This window comes from Cricetulus griseus, chromosome 3 (assembly GCF_003668045.3).
Source record: "Cricetulus griseus strain 17A/GY chromosome 3, alternate assembly CriGri-PICRH-1.0, whole genome shotgun sequence".
Taxonomy (NCBI): Eukaryota; Metazoa; Chordata; class Mammalia; order Rodentia; family Cricetidae; genus Cricetulus; species Cricetulus griseus.
Genome location: NC_048596.1, coordinates 51,454,681 through 51,469,584, shown reverse-complemented (window position 1 = coordinate 51,469,584; position 14,904 = coordinate 51,454,681). Strand labels below are relative to the sequence as shown.

Below are 14,904 nucleotides of genomic sequence, written 5' to 3'. Positions count from 1 at the left end.
CTAGGCACTGTTGCTTCAGAGCTAAGGTAGAACATCAAGATACAAAACACTTCACCCTTCTCCAAGGGTTTGTAGTCCCAAGACCGGCTAATCAAATAGCTCCAGAACCCTATAGGAGACTGCCTTTGTTAGGGCTTCTATTGCTATGGTAAAATGCCATGACCAAAAGAAACTCAGGTTAGGGTTTATTTCATCTTACAACGTTCAGTTCACACTCCATCACTGTGGGAAGTCAGGACAAGAACTCAATGCAGAAACTGAAGCAGAGGCTATGGAGGAACGTTGCTTATTAGCTTGCTCCTTCTGGCTTTCTCAGCCTGCTTTCTTATAGAACCCAGGACCACCAGCCCAGAAGTGGCCCCACGGTGGTCTCATATCTAGTTTGTGATCAATCATTAATCAAGAAAATACCCCCACAAGTTTATCTACAGGCCAGTCTTATGGAGGCTTTTTCCCAATTAAGAGTCCTTCCTCCTCCTAACTTGTGTTAAGTTAACAAAAAAAAAAAAAAAAAAAAAAAAAAAAAAAAGAACCAGGACACTCAGCTTGGATCACCTCCTTTCAAGTGCTCAGCAGAGCACTTGGTGACCATATAGGACAAGCTAACACACTCTATGAATTCCCATTATCAACCACTGGGCTAATGACCACTCTCAAGTATGTATTTAGAGGTTTGAGAGGGTGCTTAATAAACATGAAAAGGATTATATTGCACCCTGCCTCCACCTTTCAGTGATTTCTCACGGGGATAAAACTGCAACCCCCTTACAAGACCCAGCAGAATCAGGCCCCAACCTGCCTCAGCAATTTGTTCTTAGCACTCCATTATAGGCTGAAATCCAGCCTCACTCCGTTTGTTTCTGCTCATAAACTGCCCCCGCCCTTCACTCAGCACTTGAATTTTACCTGTCTGACTCCCACTGCATTTGGCTTACTCATAACTCCTCTGGGGGCGGGGGTCTCAACTTGTGCAACTTTCTCCCAAAGGACTTCAGAAACTCTAAAGCCTGTGTTAGATACCCTACTGATTATTCAATGAACTGTGGTCTCAGTTACATCTTGGTGTAGATTTCCCCAGAAGCAGACCCCAAGGCAAGGATCTGATGTAAAGCGATTTATTGGATAGGATAGTCAAGAAAATGGGAAGTGGAGAAGTAACTCTGAGAAAGAAGGCAAAGGAGGAGAGGAAGCAAAAGGGCAGAAGGATCCCTCTGTTACCCTTCCCAGACCCCATGCCATCCAGCCTCATGGGAAACTGCCATGTACACTTAGTTTGGATGCAGGAGTCTTCTTTGCCAACCTTTAGGTAATTTGGGGCTCATACACTGTCCGTGGAGACCTGACTTTTACAGTGAAGCTATCAGGCTCCCTCTTAGAACTTGCTGTCTACTGGTGGAGTTCCAACCTTAGGGCCTAAGAAAAGCAATGCCTCCCCTTGGTTGAACTGGGTCTCCACCAGACAGAGAAGAACTGGGCTCAGTGTGAATCGCTGGCCTCCACCTTCTCCCCATCTTATCCCCGTGACTCAGAATTCAGGGTGGCTCCTGGAATGTACTAACCATGACCATTTCTGCAGTGTTCCAGAGTGTTTCTTACAGACTTACACATAGTGAGGGAAAGAAAGATGCCTGAAAAGTTCCTTCCGTACTTGGGTTAAGATTCACAGTGAAACACCAAACTCCATTCCTCCATCTCTCCGAAGCTGCTGTTCCTCTGCCCTCCCTGTCTGTTCCCTTCTGTCTGTCCCCGAGCAGAGACAACAACTAGCTCAGTGAATTGCCACCCCATATAGAGCACTTTCTGGGTCACCTCAGGGGTGAATGATCTCATATCTAGTTTGTGAGGTCTTGCTGTTTTATTGAGACGGGGTCTCGTGTAGCCCAGTTTGGCCTCTGATGGACTGAGGATGACCTTGAACTTCTGATCTCCAGCTTCCACCTCCTTAGTGCTAGGGTTAGTTGTGTGTCACCAGGCCTCGTGTTATGTGATTCTAGGAATCAAATTCAGAGCTTCCTGCGTGCTAGGTAGGTACTTTATCAATGAGCTATATCCACAGCTCACGTCTGGCTTTTAAACAGTGGTTTCGGATGGGCTTATACTGCCTGCTGGTTGGGGTAGCCAGGAACAAGGCACAGGCTCAGTCTGGTTCTGAAATTTCCGGCTCAGATGCTGGCAGGCAGCTGGAGTCTTCTGAACTCTCCGGGTCACTTCAACCCCATGCTTCCAGAACATGATCTGAGCCAAAGTGTCTTCTTTGATCTGTAAATTATTTATTTGAAAGGTGTCACAAAGTAATAAAAATCACATGTAGCCCCACACTTTGAATCCCATTGACTTAACAGACTATAGTTACACCAAGACAGCACTTATCCCAGAAAATCTAACCTATGTGACAGCAACTCACACAGAAGAGAGAACAAAGGAGCCAAAAGAGCCGTGTTCGAGGCTTGCAGTGTGATCGTGAGCAACACTGGTTCCTGTCTTACCTCGGTCTCTTTACGCCGCCCCCCCAGTTGAGTAACGGCTCTTGGCTCTAGTGGTATGTGGTTCTGAGAAGAGAAGTGAGTTTCTGCAAGATCTCCCAAAGCTGCCTGAACCTGACCAGAATTTAAGTCAATGATCCATTTAGCACAGAGGCATCCCACCCTAAATTTTTAATGACCCACGAGGTTAACAAGGGACAGTCCCCAGATCTGAAAATCTTGGGATCTTGCCACAGTTCCGTTCCTAGAGCCCCAGTGGAGGCTTTTATAGGTTGAGCCAGACTTGGGGCTGGTTGGGAGCTGTGCTGGCTAGTTTATGTCAACTTGACATAAGCTATGCTCATCAGAGAGGAGGGAAGCTCTATTAAGAAAATGCCTCCATAAGATGGAGTCAGAGACAAGCCTATAGGGCATTTTCTTGGTTACTGATTGATGGATGAGGACCCAGACCACTGTTGGTGGTGCCACCCCTGGACTGGTGGTTCTGGATGCTATAAGAAAGCAGAAGGTAGTAATGAGCAAGTAATGGGGTGCAAGCTAGCAAGCATCACCCCTCCATGGCCTCTGCATCACCCCTGATTCCAGGTTCCTGCCCTGTTTGAATTTCTGCCCTGATTACCTTCAATGGTGGACTATGATGTGGGAGTGTAAAGCAAATCGGTCCTTTCCTCCCTAAGTTGCTTAGGTCATGGAGTCCATCACAGCAATAGTAACCCTAACTAAGACAGGAGCTCATAAAGAAGTTCTTATCCAGAGCAGGATTCGGCACAAGTATGGAAAGGGAGGGTGCTTGCAGGAGGTCACCCCACTACCCTCAGCACTCCACCTACTTCCCTACAAGAGTACTAAGTCTTGGCAGGAAACTGACCTCACAGCCTCTAAGCTGTTTGTCCAGCTGTCCTAGCCTCCCCAGGCCACAGGTTCTTATATACCTTGGCCTAGAGAATGTATCAGGCATCTGGACACCCAGGGAGCCCAAGCTAGAATCAACACATGCTAGGAGGGGGAGGCTGGGATGAATTACAACCTCCTCTAGGCTTCTCTATGTACAAAGTTAGCTCATCTCCAAAACCCCTTTAGCCTGGCAGTGAACACCTCTAGAGCCACAGTTAAGGGTTCAGCTTTTAGCCACACACAGTGACTCCAGGCCTATAATCCCAGCACTTGGGAGGCTGAGATCGGAGAACCTAGAGTTTGAAACCAGCCTGGCACATAATGAGACCCTATTAGAGAAGGAGGAGGGAACTAGCTTTGAAGTTAAGACCCTAGTCTAATCCCTCATGTGCCTGAGGACCTAAGTAGACAATAAAATCCCTTCCAATTTATTGTAGAAAAGTGCAGTCTGCATAAGCATAGTATCTGGTGAGAAGTTCTTTAAAACAGTCTCATAGCCAGGTGGTTGGTGACTCACGCCTTTAATCCCAGCATTCAGAAGGCAGAGGCAGAGGGATCTCTTGGAGTTGGAGGCCAGAACAGCCAGGGCTACACAGAGAAGCCCCATCTTGAGAAAACAAACAAAAAGAAAGAAAGAAAGAAAGAAAGAAAGAAAGAAAGAAAGAAAGAAAGAAAGAAAGAAAAAGAAAGAAGGAAGGAAGGAAGGAAAGAAAGAAAGAAAGAAAGAAAGAAAGAAAGAAAGAAAGAAAGAAAGAAAGAAAGAAAGGTCTCATGTAGTCCAGGCCTATAATCATCAAACTCACTATGCCATCAAACTCACTATGCCATCAAACTCACTATGTAGCCAAGACTTAGCTTGAGCTACCGTCCTCCTACCCAAGCTGATTTTGAACTCCTGAACTCAGGAACTGGGGCTACAGGCACAAACCATACTTATACAAAGGCTCATTTAACCCTCTGGGAACAAAATACATTGGACATGAAAACCAGCCCTGTCTTGAAAGCAAGGGTACACAGGAGTTAATAACCTGCTCCTGGTCACACAGCCTGAGAATATGGCAAGAGGACTGACTCTGGAGTTCAATGTTTTACACCAGATGCACCTTGTAAATCAAAGCCATAGAGTAGCAACCTGCTCTCAGCTTCCCCAGTCTGTGATCCAACCAATCAGACAGCGGAAACATTCAGTTAGTGTTTAACACTGCCTCTGATTGTGAATAACCAAGGCTCAGGAGCCAAAACTATTGGAAGAATTCAAGTCAGGTCCCAGACTTGTGGCCAAAAATAATTTAGGTTCATGCTTATTGTTTAAAAAAAAAAGAAGAGGGGGGATAAAGAGGTAGCTTAGTGGTTAAGAGCACTGTCTGCTCTTGCATAGGTCCCTGGTTCAATTTCCAGCACCTACATAGTGGCTCACAACTGTCTGTAATGCCAGTTCCAACGGATCTGCCACTCTCTCTGGGTATCAGGCATGAATATGGTGCACAGATATACAGGCAGGCAAAACACCCATTTGTATGAAATAAAGTAAGATATTTTTTAGAAATTAAAAACACAGCAAAGGGAAAATTTGAATCAAAACAAAGAAGGAAACAGGGGCCAGTGACATAGCTTGGCAGGTAAAGGCACTTGCTGCCTAAGCCTGATGACCTGAGTTCAATCCCCAAAGCCCACATGATGGAAGGAGAGGACCCACTTCTACAAGATGTCCTCAGCTCTCCTGGCACAAGTCATGGCACACACACACACACACACACAAATAAATAATAGATGATAGATAGATAGATAGATAGATAGATAGATAGATAGAAATTTTAATGTAGGTGGGCAGTGATGGTGCACACCTTTAATCCCAGCACTCAGGAGGCACAGGCAGGTGGATCTCTGAGTTCGAGGCCAGCCTGATCTACAGAGCAAATTCCAAGCTAAGGCTACACAGAGAAACCCTGTCTCAGAAAAAAAAATAAATAAGGTAAACAGTGTGATGGTATACATTTGAAATCCCAGCACTTAGGAGATGGAGCCAGAGGAGTCATTCAAGACCAGCCTTGGCTACCTATTGACCTGGAGGCCACCCTGAGCTACATGAGACCCTGTCTTTAAAAACAAATAAAAAAGAATAAATCAAAAAGGTAAAAACCGAGACCCCGGAAGAGTGGTCCCCCATTATGTCTGATTTTGCCTTTGGTCCCTGAGGCTTCAAGAGCAACCTCTGACTATTGTTGTTTTTTCCAGTTGCACAAAGCTGTGGTCCAGCAAGAGGTAAGCTCTTGAAAGACCAAAGATCAGGGTTACTCAACTTAGCAAATAAGAATATAAGATTCCCAGTCAGATCTAAATTTCAAATCAACACATAATTCTGGATATAAACATGGTCTGTGCAGTATTAGGACTATACTGAAGTCCAGGTTCAATCGGACTTGCCATATTGTCTCTGGTATTATTCCCGAAAACAGACTATGTTGTCCACAGAAACCACATTTCCCAGAGCTCAGACTCCTCAACAGAGGGAAGACAGAAGGTCCCACCTTGTCCCCCTCTCTGCATCCAGATGCCCAGACAGCAGCCCCCAGTGAATCCACTCTTGGTCTCAACCATCCCCTCCTGCCCTTTATACCTTCTTGGAGAAATTCCACTGACATAAGGAATACTCACAGGGTTAATCCTCCTGACACCAACCAAGTCACTCTTTAACTCATTATCTTCAGGCCAAAGATTAAAAGCTGCCTACATCAGAGTCAGAGCTCCAGCAGACCCTGAAAGCTGAGCTGTCCAGACCCCCGAAGTGAAGAAAAGAGGAGAGGGCAAGGGAGGGCCAGAACCAGGGGAGAGAGAAAGGAGGGGGCGGTCCACCAGCCTGCTGTCCCGCCACAGAGCCGGCTCACTTCCAGCTCCAGGAGCCACTCAGCTGCAAAGGCAGCAACAGCCCCACTCCTCAGGCCAAGGGCGGCCGCAGACAGACAGAAGTCCTAGAACTGGAGGTCTTCAGTCCCTGACCACTGAGCCTGGCCCAGCCCCATGGCCTTCAATGACCTCCTGAAGCAGGTGGGGGGTGCTGGCCGCTTCCAGCTAATCCAGGTCACCTTGGTGGTTGTCCCCCTACTGCTGATGGCTTCCCACAACACCTTGCAGAACTTCACCGCTGCCATACCTGCTCACCACTGCCGCCCGCCTGCCAGTGCCAACCTCAGCAAAGATGGAGGTCTGGAGGCCTGGCTGCCTCTGGACAAGCAGGGGCGACCCGAGTCTTGCCTCCGTTTTACTTCCCCACAGTGGGTACCACCCTTTCACAACGGCACAGAGGTCAATGACACTGGAGTCACAGAGCCCTGCATTGATGGCTGGGTCTATGACAACAGCACCTTTCCTTCAACCATCGTAACTGAGGTAAGAATTTGGGGCTTCCTCTCCATGTGACACCACTTCTCCTCTCAGACAGACAGACAGACAGACAGGCGGACGGACGGACGGACAGACAGACAGACAGACAGACAGACAGACAGACAGACACACACACACACACACACACACACACACACACACACACACACACACACACACAGGGTGTAGAAGCTGCTGAGTGTTTTAAGTGTGCTTAGTACCCAGGAACAGAGAGACAAACAGCAGAGGACAGTAAGACAGAAAGAGGGCAACATGAGCCCCAGAGGACCTTCCTAGAAGAGGTTGAGGGGCTTCCTTGCATCTGGGCTCTTCTCTGCCCAACTCTAGCTTACCTCTCCCCACAGTGGAACCTCGTGTGCTCTCACCGGGCCTTCCGCCAGCTGGCCCAGTCCCTGTACATGGTGGGAGTGCTGCTGGGAGCCATGGTGTTTGGCTACCTGGCAGACAGGTCAGTCCTGGGTAAGCCAAAGAGCTGGGCTAAACTGGGATTGGGGGCTCCTGGCTGGATTCAAGGCAGGGGTGGCTGGTTTAAGTGCAAGACTCAAGATTCTTCCTAGATCCTCAGAAGACTGAAGCCCAGGGCCTCACCCAAGGCAGCTACTCTTCTGTGTAACTCAGCCTGCTGCCCCCCACCCAGCAGTCCCTGACCACAAGTCTTCCCTCCCCCACAGGCTGGGCCGTCGGAAGGTGCTTATCTTGAACTACCTACAGACAGCTGTGTCAGGAACCTGTGCGGCCTATGCACCCAACTATACCGTCTACTGTATTTTCCGGCTCCTCTCGGGCATGTCTTTGGCTAGCATTGCAATCAACTGCATGACACTAAGTGAGGACTGCTCACCTATGTCCCTTCTCACCACCCAGTCTTGCCAACCTCCTCCCTCACCTCTCCCCTCCTGAACCCCCTGCTCTCAACCCAATACCTCCCTTAGATCTGCATTTCCAGTCAACACCACCCTGCCTTCCCCAGCTCACACCATAGTAAGATTGCAGACTCATGGTCAAAGTGACCAAGACAAGCCAGGTACAGGAGATCTTAGGAATGGTGAAGACTGTATCCAAAGGAGATCCAAAGGCTAGTGAGACCATCCAAGCATGGTGCCATGTGCCCACAATCCCAGTGCTCAGGAAGCAGAGGAGGGATGACTGTCCCAAGTGTGAAGTCAGATGGATCTATATAAGGAGTTCCAGGCCAGTCTGGGCTAAATAGCAAAGAATGTGGGGGTGGCAAAATGTCTCAGTGGATAACGACACTTGCCACCAAGTCTGATGGCCTGAGTTGATCCCCCAGGACCAACTGTTGCAAACTAGTTGTCCTCTGACTCTCACACACCTGCCATGGCATAAGCACAGAAAGGGAGGAAAGAGAAGGAGAGAGGGAGGGAGGGAGGGAGTTGGGGAGAGAGAGAGAGAGAGAGAGAGAGAGAGAGAGAGAGAGGATAAATGTAATTGTTTTAAAGTAAACCTCCTATCTAGAGATACCAAAGGCACTCCCAGCCAAGAAGTCAGATCTCACTCCATTTTTGTTGGTGTCATTTATTTGTTTTGTTCTGATTCATGGTCTTAACCTGTAGCCTCCAACTCATGACACTCAGCTTCCCCTCCCAAGTGTTGGAATTACAAGCATACACCACCACACCCAGATCTCACTCACTTTTTAAAAATTAATATAAAATATCATAATTATTTTAATATTGTGGCTAGTCTAATATTTATAAACAAGGATAAGCCAGCATCATATGCACCAAACACACTTAGTGACTGAGAATAGTGTGTTCATGGGCCATCAGTTTCTCTCTCTCTCTCTCTCTCTCTCTCTCTCTCTCTCTCTCTCTCTCACACACACACACACACACACACACACACACACACACACACAATTTCCCAGATGAATCTGAGGCTGGAGAGAAGAAAACAAATTTACCTGAAGTCATCTCTCAAGTCCAGAAAGAAATCCAGGGATTCACAGCTCTCTAAGACAAAAGGAACTAGTTAGGTGTGAGATTGAGCTGAGACAAGCCTAAGGCTCCAGCTCCAAAGTAAATATGCATATTCAAGTGTATCCCACAAGGAGCCTAGCCCAACCTCTGGAGACCTTAACAGAGCAGTGGTCCCCTTTTTGCCTGGACTGGTGTTCCAGGATGAATAAACATAGTGCTCTGACCACTGAGTGTGAATCTAGCCCAAGACTGAGCAGAAGGGAAGTGATTTTCTGCTGAGAACAGACTGAGTGGTCAGAGTAACTCTGCAGGGATGTAGTCAGACTTTGGGGGCAAAGCCAAAAAGCAGCAGGAGCATGGAGAAGGCAGTTCTTGGGGATCCTACTTCCATTTAATGTCCCCACTCTCCCTGCCCTGGCACCCAGCCTCACCCAGCCGCACGTTTTTTTTTGTTTGTTTGTTTGTTTTGTTTTTTTTTTGGGGGGGGGGAGAAACTGATTGGGAGGAAGCAAAAGAGGAGTCTCTTTCTGCCTAGCAGCCCAGTTACTTGCACCACTCTCACCCTTTCCAGATGTGGAGTGGATGCCCATCCACACCCGTGCCTATGTGGGCACCTTGATTGGCTACGTCTACAGCGTGGGCCAGTTCATCCTGGCTGGTGTGGCCTATGCTGTGCCCCACTGGCGCCACCTGCAGCTTCTGGTCTCGGTGCCTTTTTTCGTTGCCTTCGTCTACTCCTGGTACGTGGGATCTGGGGTGGGAAGCAATGACCCAGAATGGCTACAAGGGACAGGCCATCTCCCGGAGCTGGGCACAAACTTCCCCAGAAAATTTATCCAAGACAGAAAGCTGACCCCAATCCAATGCTTCTGTTGAACAGATTCTAAAGCCAAGGCTGTAGGGGTAGGTTTTGTCCTGGAGGGGGAAGGCAGGTCTCTGGCACCCCCACAGTTTGACTGTGACACTCCTCTTCCCTACCCAGCACCCAAGAGCTAAGTTCTGGGGATGAGTGATTATCAAACTGCCCACTGCTTGCTGATCATTAAGAGGGTCTTAGCAAAGGCCCTGGTGCCCAAAACTTAAATAAAACTCCACTGGATACCTCTAACCAGAAGACTGAAACTGAGACCATGCCAACATCTGCCCTCTCTCCATCTCCACTCCCAGGTTCTTCATTGAGTCAGCCCGCTGGTACTCCTCCTCAGGAAGGCTTGACCTCACCCTCCAAGCCCTGCAGAGAGTGGCCAGGATCAATGGGAAACATGAAGAGGGGGCTAAGCTGAGTATAGAGGTGAGATACCTTTGTCCTTAGATGCTGCCTGAGCTCCAGACAGATACCAGGACCCAGACCCAGGACTCAGGCTGGACCAAGGGTGTCCCCTCGGAGGAGCTCAGGCCCTGAGTCATGCCCATCCCATCAGGTGCTCCGGACCAGCCTGCAGAAGGAACTGATGCTAGGCAAAGGCCAGGCCTCGGCCATGGAGCTGCTACGCTGCCCCACCCTTCGCCGCCTCTTCCTCTGCCTCTCCATGCTGTGGTAGGCTCAGACAGACAAGCAGGCTAATCAAAGGACAAAAAGCAGGCTGTGGGGGGGGTGGGGGGCATGGATGCCACGGGTGGGAACAGCAGGTGAGGGGAAGGGAAGGTCAGCAGATCTGCTACGAGGAGTAGAGAGAGCACTAAAGAGACAAGAGTCTCCCAGGACAACCGGTCCCCATGCTCAAACTCGTCTCCCAGCTTCTCTCACCAGCCCTGTGCCTGTATCAATCACCTCATTAGGACCAATGGTCTCCAGAGCCCACAGATTTATGCTGTGAGGACAGACCAGCGTGCTTTGAAAAACATTCGGAGACTTCTCTGCTCTGGTGGTGCCTCGGGGGAAACTAGCACAGGCATAACAGGACTCACACTTGTCCCCCAAAACTCACTTGGGTCAAAGATGATATAACCCCTGTGCAGTGTTCCCATTATCTCTCTCATATGCATCAACATGGCAATCCATGACAGTTAAGTGGGGTGTGGCCAGAACAACAATCTTGCCAAAGAATTTTTTGCTGGCGATTTTGGGTTACTCTCTGTAAAGGGTTCTACCCCCAAACCTAAACTTTGTGAACCCCTAAACATTCATCCCAGAAATACAGATAAGTCCCAGACAATTCCAGCCATTACCAACACCTTGATGTGACTTATGTAGTAACCTCAGTCCAACAGATAAGATAAAGACTGAAAGTGTATAAACGCTACTTAGCAACTAAGTGTAAGTTCCCCAGTTCCTTGGGGTCTAGTTAGCACAGAACTGAAGGACTGCTCCAATACTTAAGCTGTACAGTTTGAATATGCAGTTGTTAAGTGTCTAAAGAAGCAATAGCCAAAGCAGATCCTAGGTCCCAAAGCAGGTTACCCCCATGCATCACCGGATTTATGAAAGAATACACTTGTTTAAGCCTGTCTAACCAGCCCCACACCCCTCTTCCTCCTCACAAGGTTTGCCACGAGCTTTGCCTACTACGGGCTGGTCATGGACCTGCAAGGCTTTGGGGTCAGCATGTACCTTATCCAGGTGATCTTCGGTGCTGTGGACCTACCAGCCAAGTTCGTATGCTTCCTCGTCATCAACTCCCTGGGCCGCCGGCCTGCACAGTTGGCCTCCCTGCTGCTGGCAGGCATCTGCATCCTGGTGAATGGGGTAATACCAAAGGGTGAGCACCTACCAGCATCTTGGCTCTCAGTCCCACCCACCCTACCCCTTCAGACATAAGCTAATTTCTCAAAGAAAAGAAGCCGGTACCCCCACTCTCAATCCCTGTTTCCACTCTCCCCGTTCCTTTCTCTCTAGACCAGACAATCATACGCACCTCCCTGGCTGTGCTAGGGAAAGGCTGCCTGGCTTCCTCTTTCAACTGTATCTTCCTGTACACTGGAGAGCTGTACCCCACAGTGATCCGGTGAGTGAGAGCCCAGGGCTTGGAGTGGGGCAGGGGGCGGTTTAGGGAAGACAGTCCCCTGCTCACTCTAAAGTCAGAACCCCAGACCATAGCCCAGCACAAAAAGCCTCCCCTCAAAAAAAGAGAGAAAAAGAAAAAAAAAAACATTAATCAGGGCAGGATATATAGGAACCATTCAATCACACATATCAGGGCCTGGCTGACAGAGATGTGGCTGTTCAGCCCTCACTTAAACCTAGAGGAGATCTAGAAGGATCACTAACTAGAACAGGGTAGAAAGACACATCTCAGAGGCAATGAACTGAACACAAGTTCCAAGCTGTGACCATATCTAAACTCCATCTTAAACCAACCAGTATGTCTGAAACCAAAGACACAAACATGCAGGCAGCTTCCCACAAGAACCACTCCTGACAATATGCCAGCCATATGAATAAACTCAGCACCACTATACAGCGAGATGGAAAAGGCATTAAGAAATAAAATAGTATGTATGTCTTCTTTAAGATTCGAATGCAAACATCACATGAAATGTCAAAGACCAGTGAGGTCATGGTGCTGTGATGGCAACCTTGAGACATTTTGGGTGCTATCCCATGCCTTTACAGGTTTCCAGGCAAAGTGGGTACGGTGTACCAAGCACTCGGGTGAAGCAAGTACTGTGTACCAAGCACTTTCTTAACCTTTCCACAAATATTAACTCACTTATTTCTCATAAGAGGCCAAGGTAGGCACTATCATTCTCCTTTTACAATTGTGAAAACAGAAGGAGCTGGCTTCTGCAGGGTCACACAGCCAGCACTGAACCCCAGTGCAGTTGCCTTCTGAGTTAATGTTTTTAACTTCTCTCATAGAGAATGTTCTTGCTTAGCTGGATTCATTTATTCTTATCTCATGTATGAATGTTTTACTCAAATGTATGTATACATGCCATGTGCATGCCTAGTGCTCACAGAGCCCAGAAGAGGACATCAGATTCGGGGCAACTGGAGTTACAGATAGATGGTTATAAGCTGCCATGTGGGTGCTGAGAACTGAGCCCGGATCCTTACCAGAGCAGCCGGTGCTCTTAGCTGCTGAGCCATCTCTCCAGCCCCTCATGGAGAACAAATGTTCTTAACACACAAGCAAAATGCAGCTTCCAGATCTGCTTCCAGATCCCTTCCCCTGGGGACCCTAACAAGTAGGTCTCTGTGAGATGGAGACAACTAGGATCCGTAAGTTATGCAGGTGTGCTTAGGGGGCAGGGCAGCTGTCTTGTGGGTGTGAGGTCCTGAGTTCCATCCCTAGCACAGCCAGAAAAAGAAGAGGAAAACAAAGACATTCCAGATGATGGCAACCTAAGAATCACTGGTCTTACCCAGTGGACTCATGTGACACCTGGAAACCCAGAGATGCAAAGAGATTGGCTGAAGGTCACACAGCAGCTTAAGGACAGGCAGAACTCAGTTTCAAGTCCCCCGGTTCTCTGACCACAGCCCTTCTCAATTTCTTTTTTTGTTGTAAAAGTCACCACAATGGCCTGGGGATGCAGGTCAGTAGTGAAGTGTCTGCCTGGCCTGTGCAAGGTCCTGGCTTCAATATCCAGCACAACCAACAGCAAAACACAAAAATAGGAACTCATTTGCTAATCAAGTAGGAAAGAGGAGTCGCAAAGATGTCCAGGGCTGGCAGAACTGTCCTGCTCCCAATGTGGCCACCGGTACCCACACCAGAGCTCTAACCAACACTCACCTGACCACAGGCAGACAGGCCTGGGCATGGGCAGCACCATGGCCCGGGTGGGCAGCATCGTGAGCCCGCTGGTGAGCATGACCGCCGAGTTCTACCCCTCCATGCCTCTCTTCATCTTCGGCGCTGTCCCTGTGGCCGCCAGCGCTGTCACTGCCCTCCTGCCAGAGACCTTGGGCCAGCCACTGCCGGATACTGTGCAGGACCTGAAGAACAGGTGGGCACACCCCCAGAGAGGATCAGTGACTTAATCAAAGTCCCCCACTCAGACTGGGGTGGCACTGAGGCTCAAACCCAGGACTCTTCTTCCAGATCAGCATTTTGTCCCTTTGTCCCTTTGTCCCTTTGTCCCTTTGTCCCCGAGTAGAAGATTCTACCAAAATCCTTCTTGGGCCTCTCAGCTCCAGGAAGGAGCGGTTGCCATTTGGGGCAGATAGCAGGTGGCTAGTCACAGACTGAGGGGAGAGTCTGCACCATCTCAGACCTGGACATGAGGCTGCAAACCAGATGTCTGCTTTCCTTCCCCCAGGAGCAGAGGAAAGCAGGGACAACTACAGCAGGAGCAGCAGAAGCAGATGATACCACTCCAGGCCTCAACAACACAGGAGAAGAATGGACTCTGAGGATGGAAGGGGCCTCACACAGCACTAAAGGGAGTGGGGTTCTACAGGTCCTGCCACCTACCTGAGGATTGGGAGTGAGTGGAGGCTGCCACTCAGAGAAATGCCTCCCCGGGGGTCACTTCAGTAGACCCCACGAGGAACAACAATTGAAAGGTCTGACTGTGTGCAGTTTCTTAAGCGGAACATGCTCTTCATCAGCAGTCTTCCAGCTTAGTGTTTGCACAGTCGGTCCCAAGCTCCACTGCCCTCCACCTCCAGGACATTACAAAGAATCCCAGACAATTAAAAGACTCTCTTCTCCTACCTTGGTCCCTCTCTTTTCTTCTCTGACTCCACATCTCCTTTCCAAACATTTCTGTTTTAGCTAAACGCCTTATGCTCCCTTCCCTTCCCAGAAATCAGAACTCGATGAGAAACTGAAACAAAAGCAGCCAATCAGAGGCTCTGCTTTGGGCTCTTCTCCCTCTGTAAAAACAGATGGAAACTTCTAGCAGCCAAAGAGAAAGACAGGTAAGGTCAGGATACTGCCCTCTGCAAGCTCAGACCACTAGCCCACCTAATCCTTCCTGTGTTTGCTGAGTTTTCAATGTTGCTTTGTTTCCTGTGGGCCCAGGGACTGCTCCTGGAGAAACATGAGGACTGCCAGTATGGAACAGCCAGGGAGACCCAACGCTGAGTGCAAATTATGTGCCAGGCAATGTCTTAAGCAATTTGAATATATTAACTCAGTTTCTCCTCACACTCACCCTCTGGAGGTAGATATTGTTCGAGAGTAATTTGGTTTGGTTTCATGTTGTGGTTATTTTGTCGACTTGACATAGATAGACTAGAGTCATCCAAGAAGAAGGAACCTCAATTGAGAAGATGTCCCCATAAGTGGCCTACA

The 14,904-nt window shown here is 48.7% G+C and overlaps 1 protein-coding gene and 1 long non-coding RNA gene across 4 annotated transcripts; one reads left to right on the top strand and one right to left on the bottom strand.

Annotated features, from left to right (window-relative positions):
* Positions 1-6,395: 6,395 nt before the first annotated feature.
* On the top strand, positions 6,396-14,018 carry Slc22a6 (solute carrier family 22 member 6). 3 transcript variants are annotated; one of them, XM_035443109.1, is made up of 10 exons: positions 6,396-6,764; positions 7,124-7,227; positions 7,451-7,605; positions 9,291-9,459; positions 9,887-10,010; positions 10,141-10,256; positions 11,204-11,418; positions 11,556-11,664; positions 13,541-13,612; positions 13,928-14,018. In XM_035443109.1, the coding sequence occupies exons 1-10, from the start codon at positions 6,396-6,398 to the stop codon at positions 14,016-14,018; spliced, it is 1,524 nt and encodes a 507-aa protein (XP_035299000.1). The 3 variants fall into 3 exon arrangements, with proteins under 3 accessions (XP_035299000.1, XP_035298999.1, XP_027264178.1); XM_035443108.1 differs by having other exon boundaries at positions 13,409-13,612; XM_027408377.2 differs by having other exon boundaries at positions 13,409-13,612; positions 13,925-14,018.
* On the bottom strand, positions 8,703-14,426 carry LOC118237957. The gene is made up of 4 exons (XR_004769461.1): positions 14,323-14,426; positions 13,399-13,601; positions 11,271-11,393; positions 8,703-8,752 (listed from the first exon to the last, which is right to left on the bottom strand). It is a non-coding gene; the product is annotated as an uncharacterized LOC118237957 (long non-coding RNA).
* Positions 14,427-14,904: the final 478 nt, after the last annotated feature.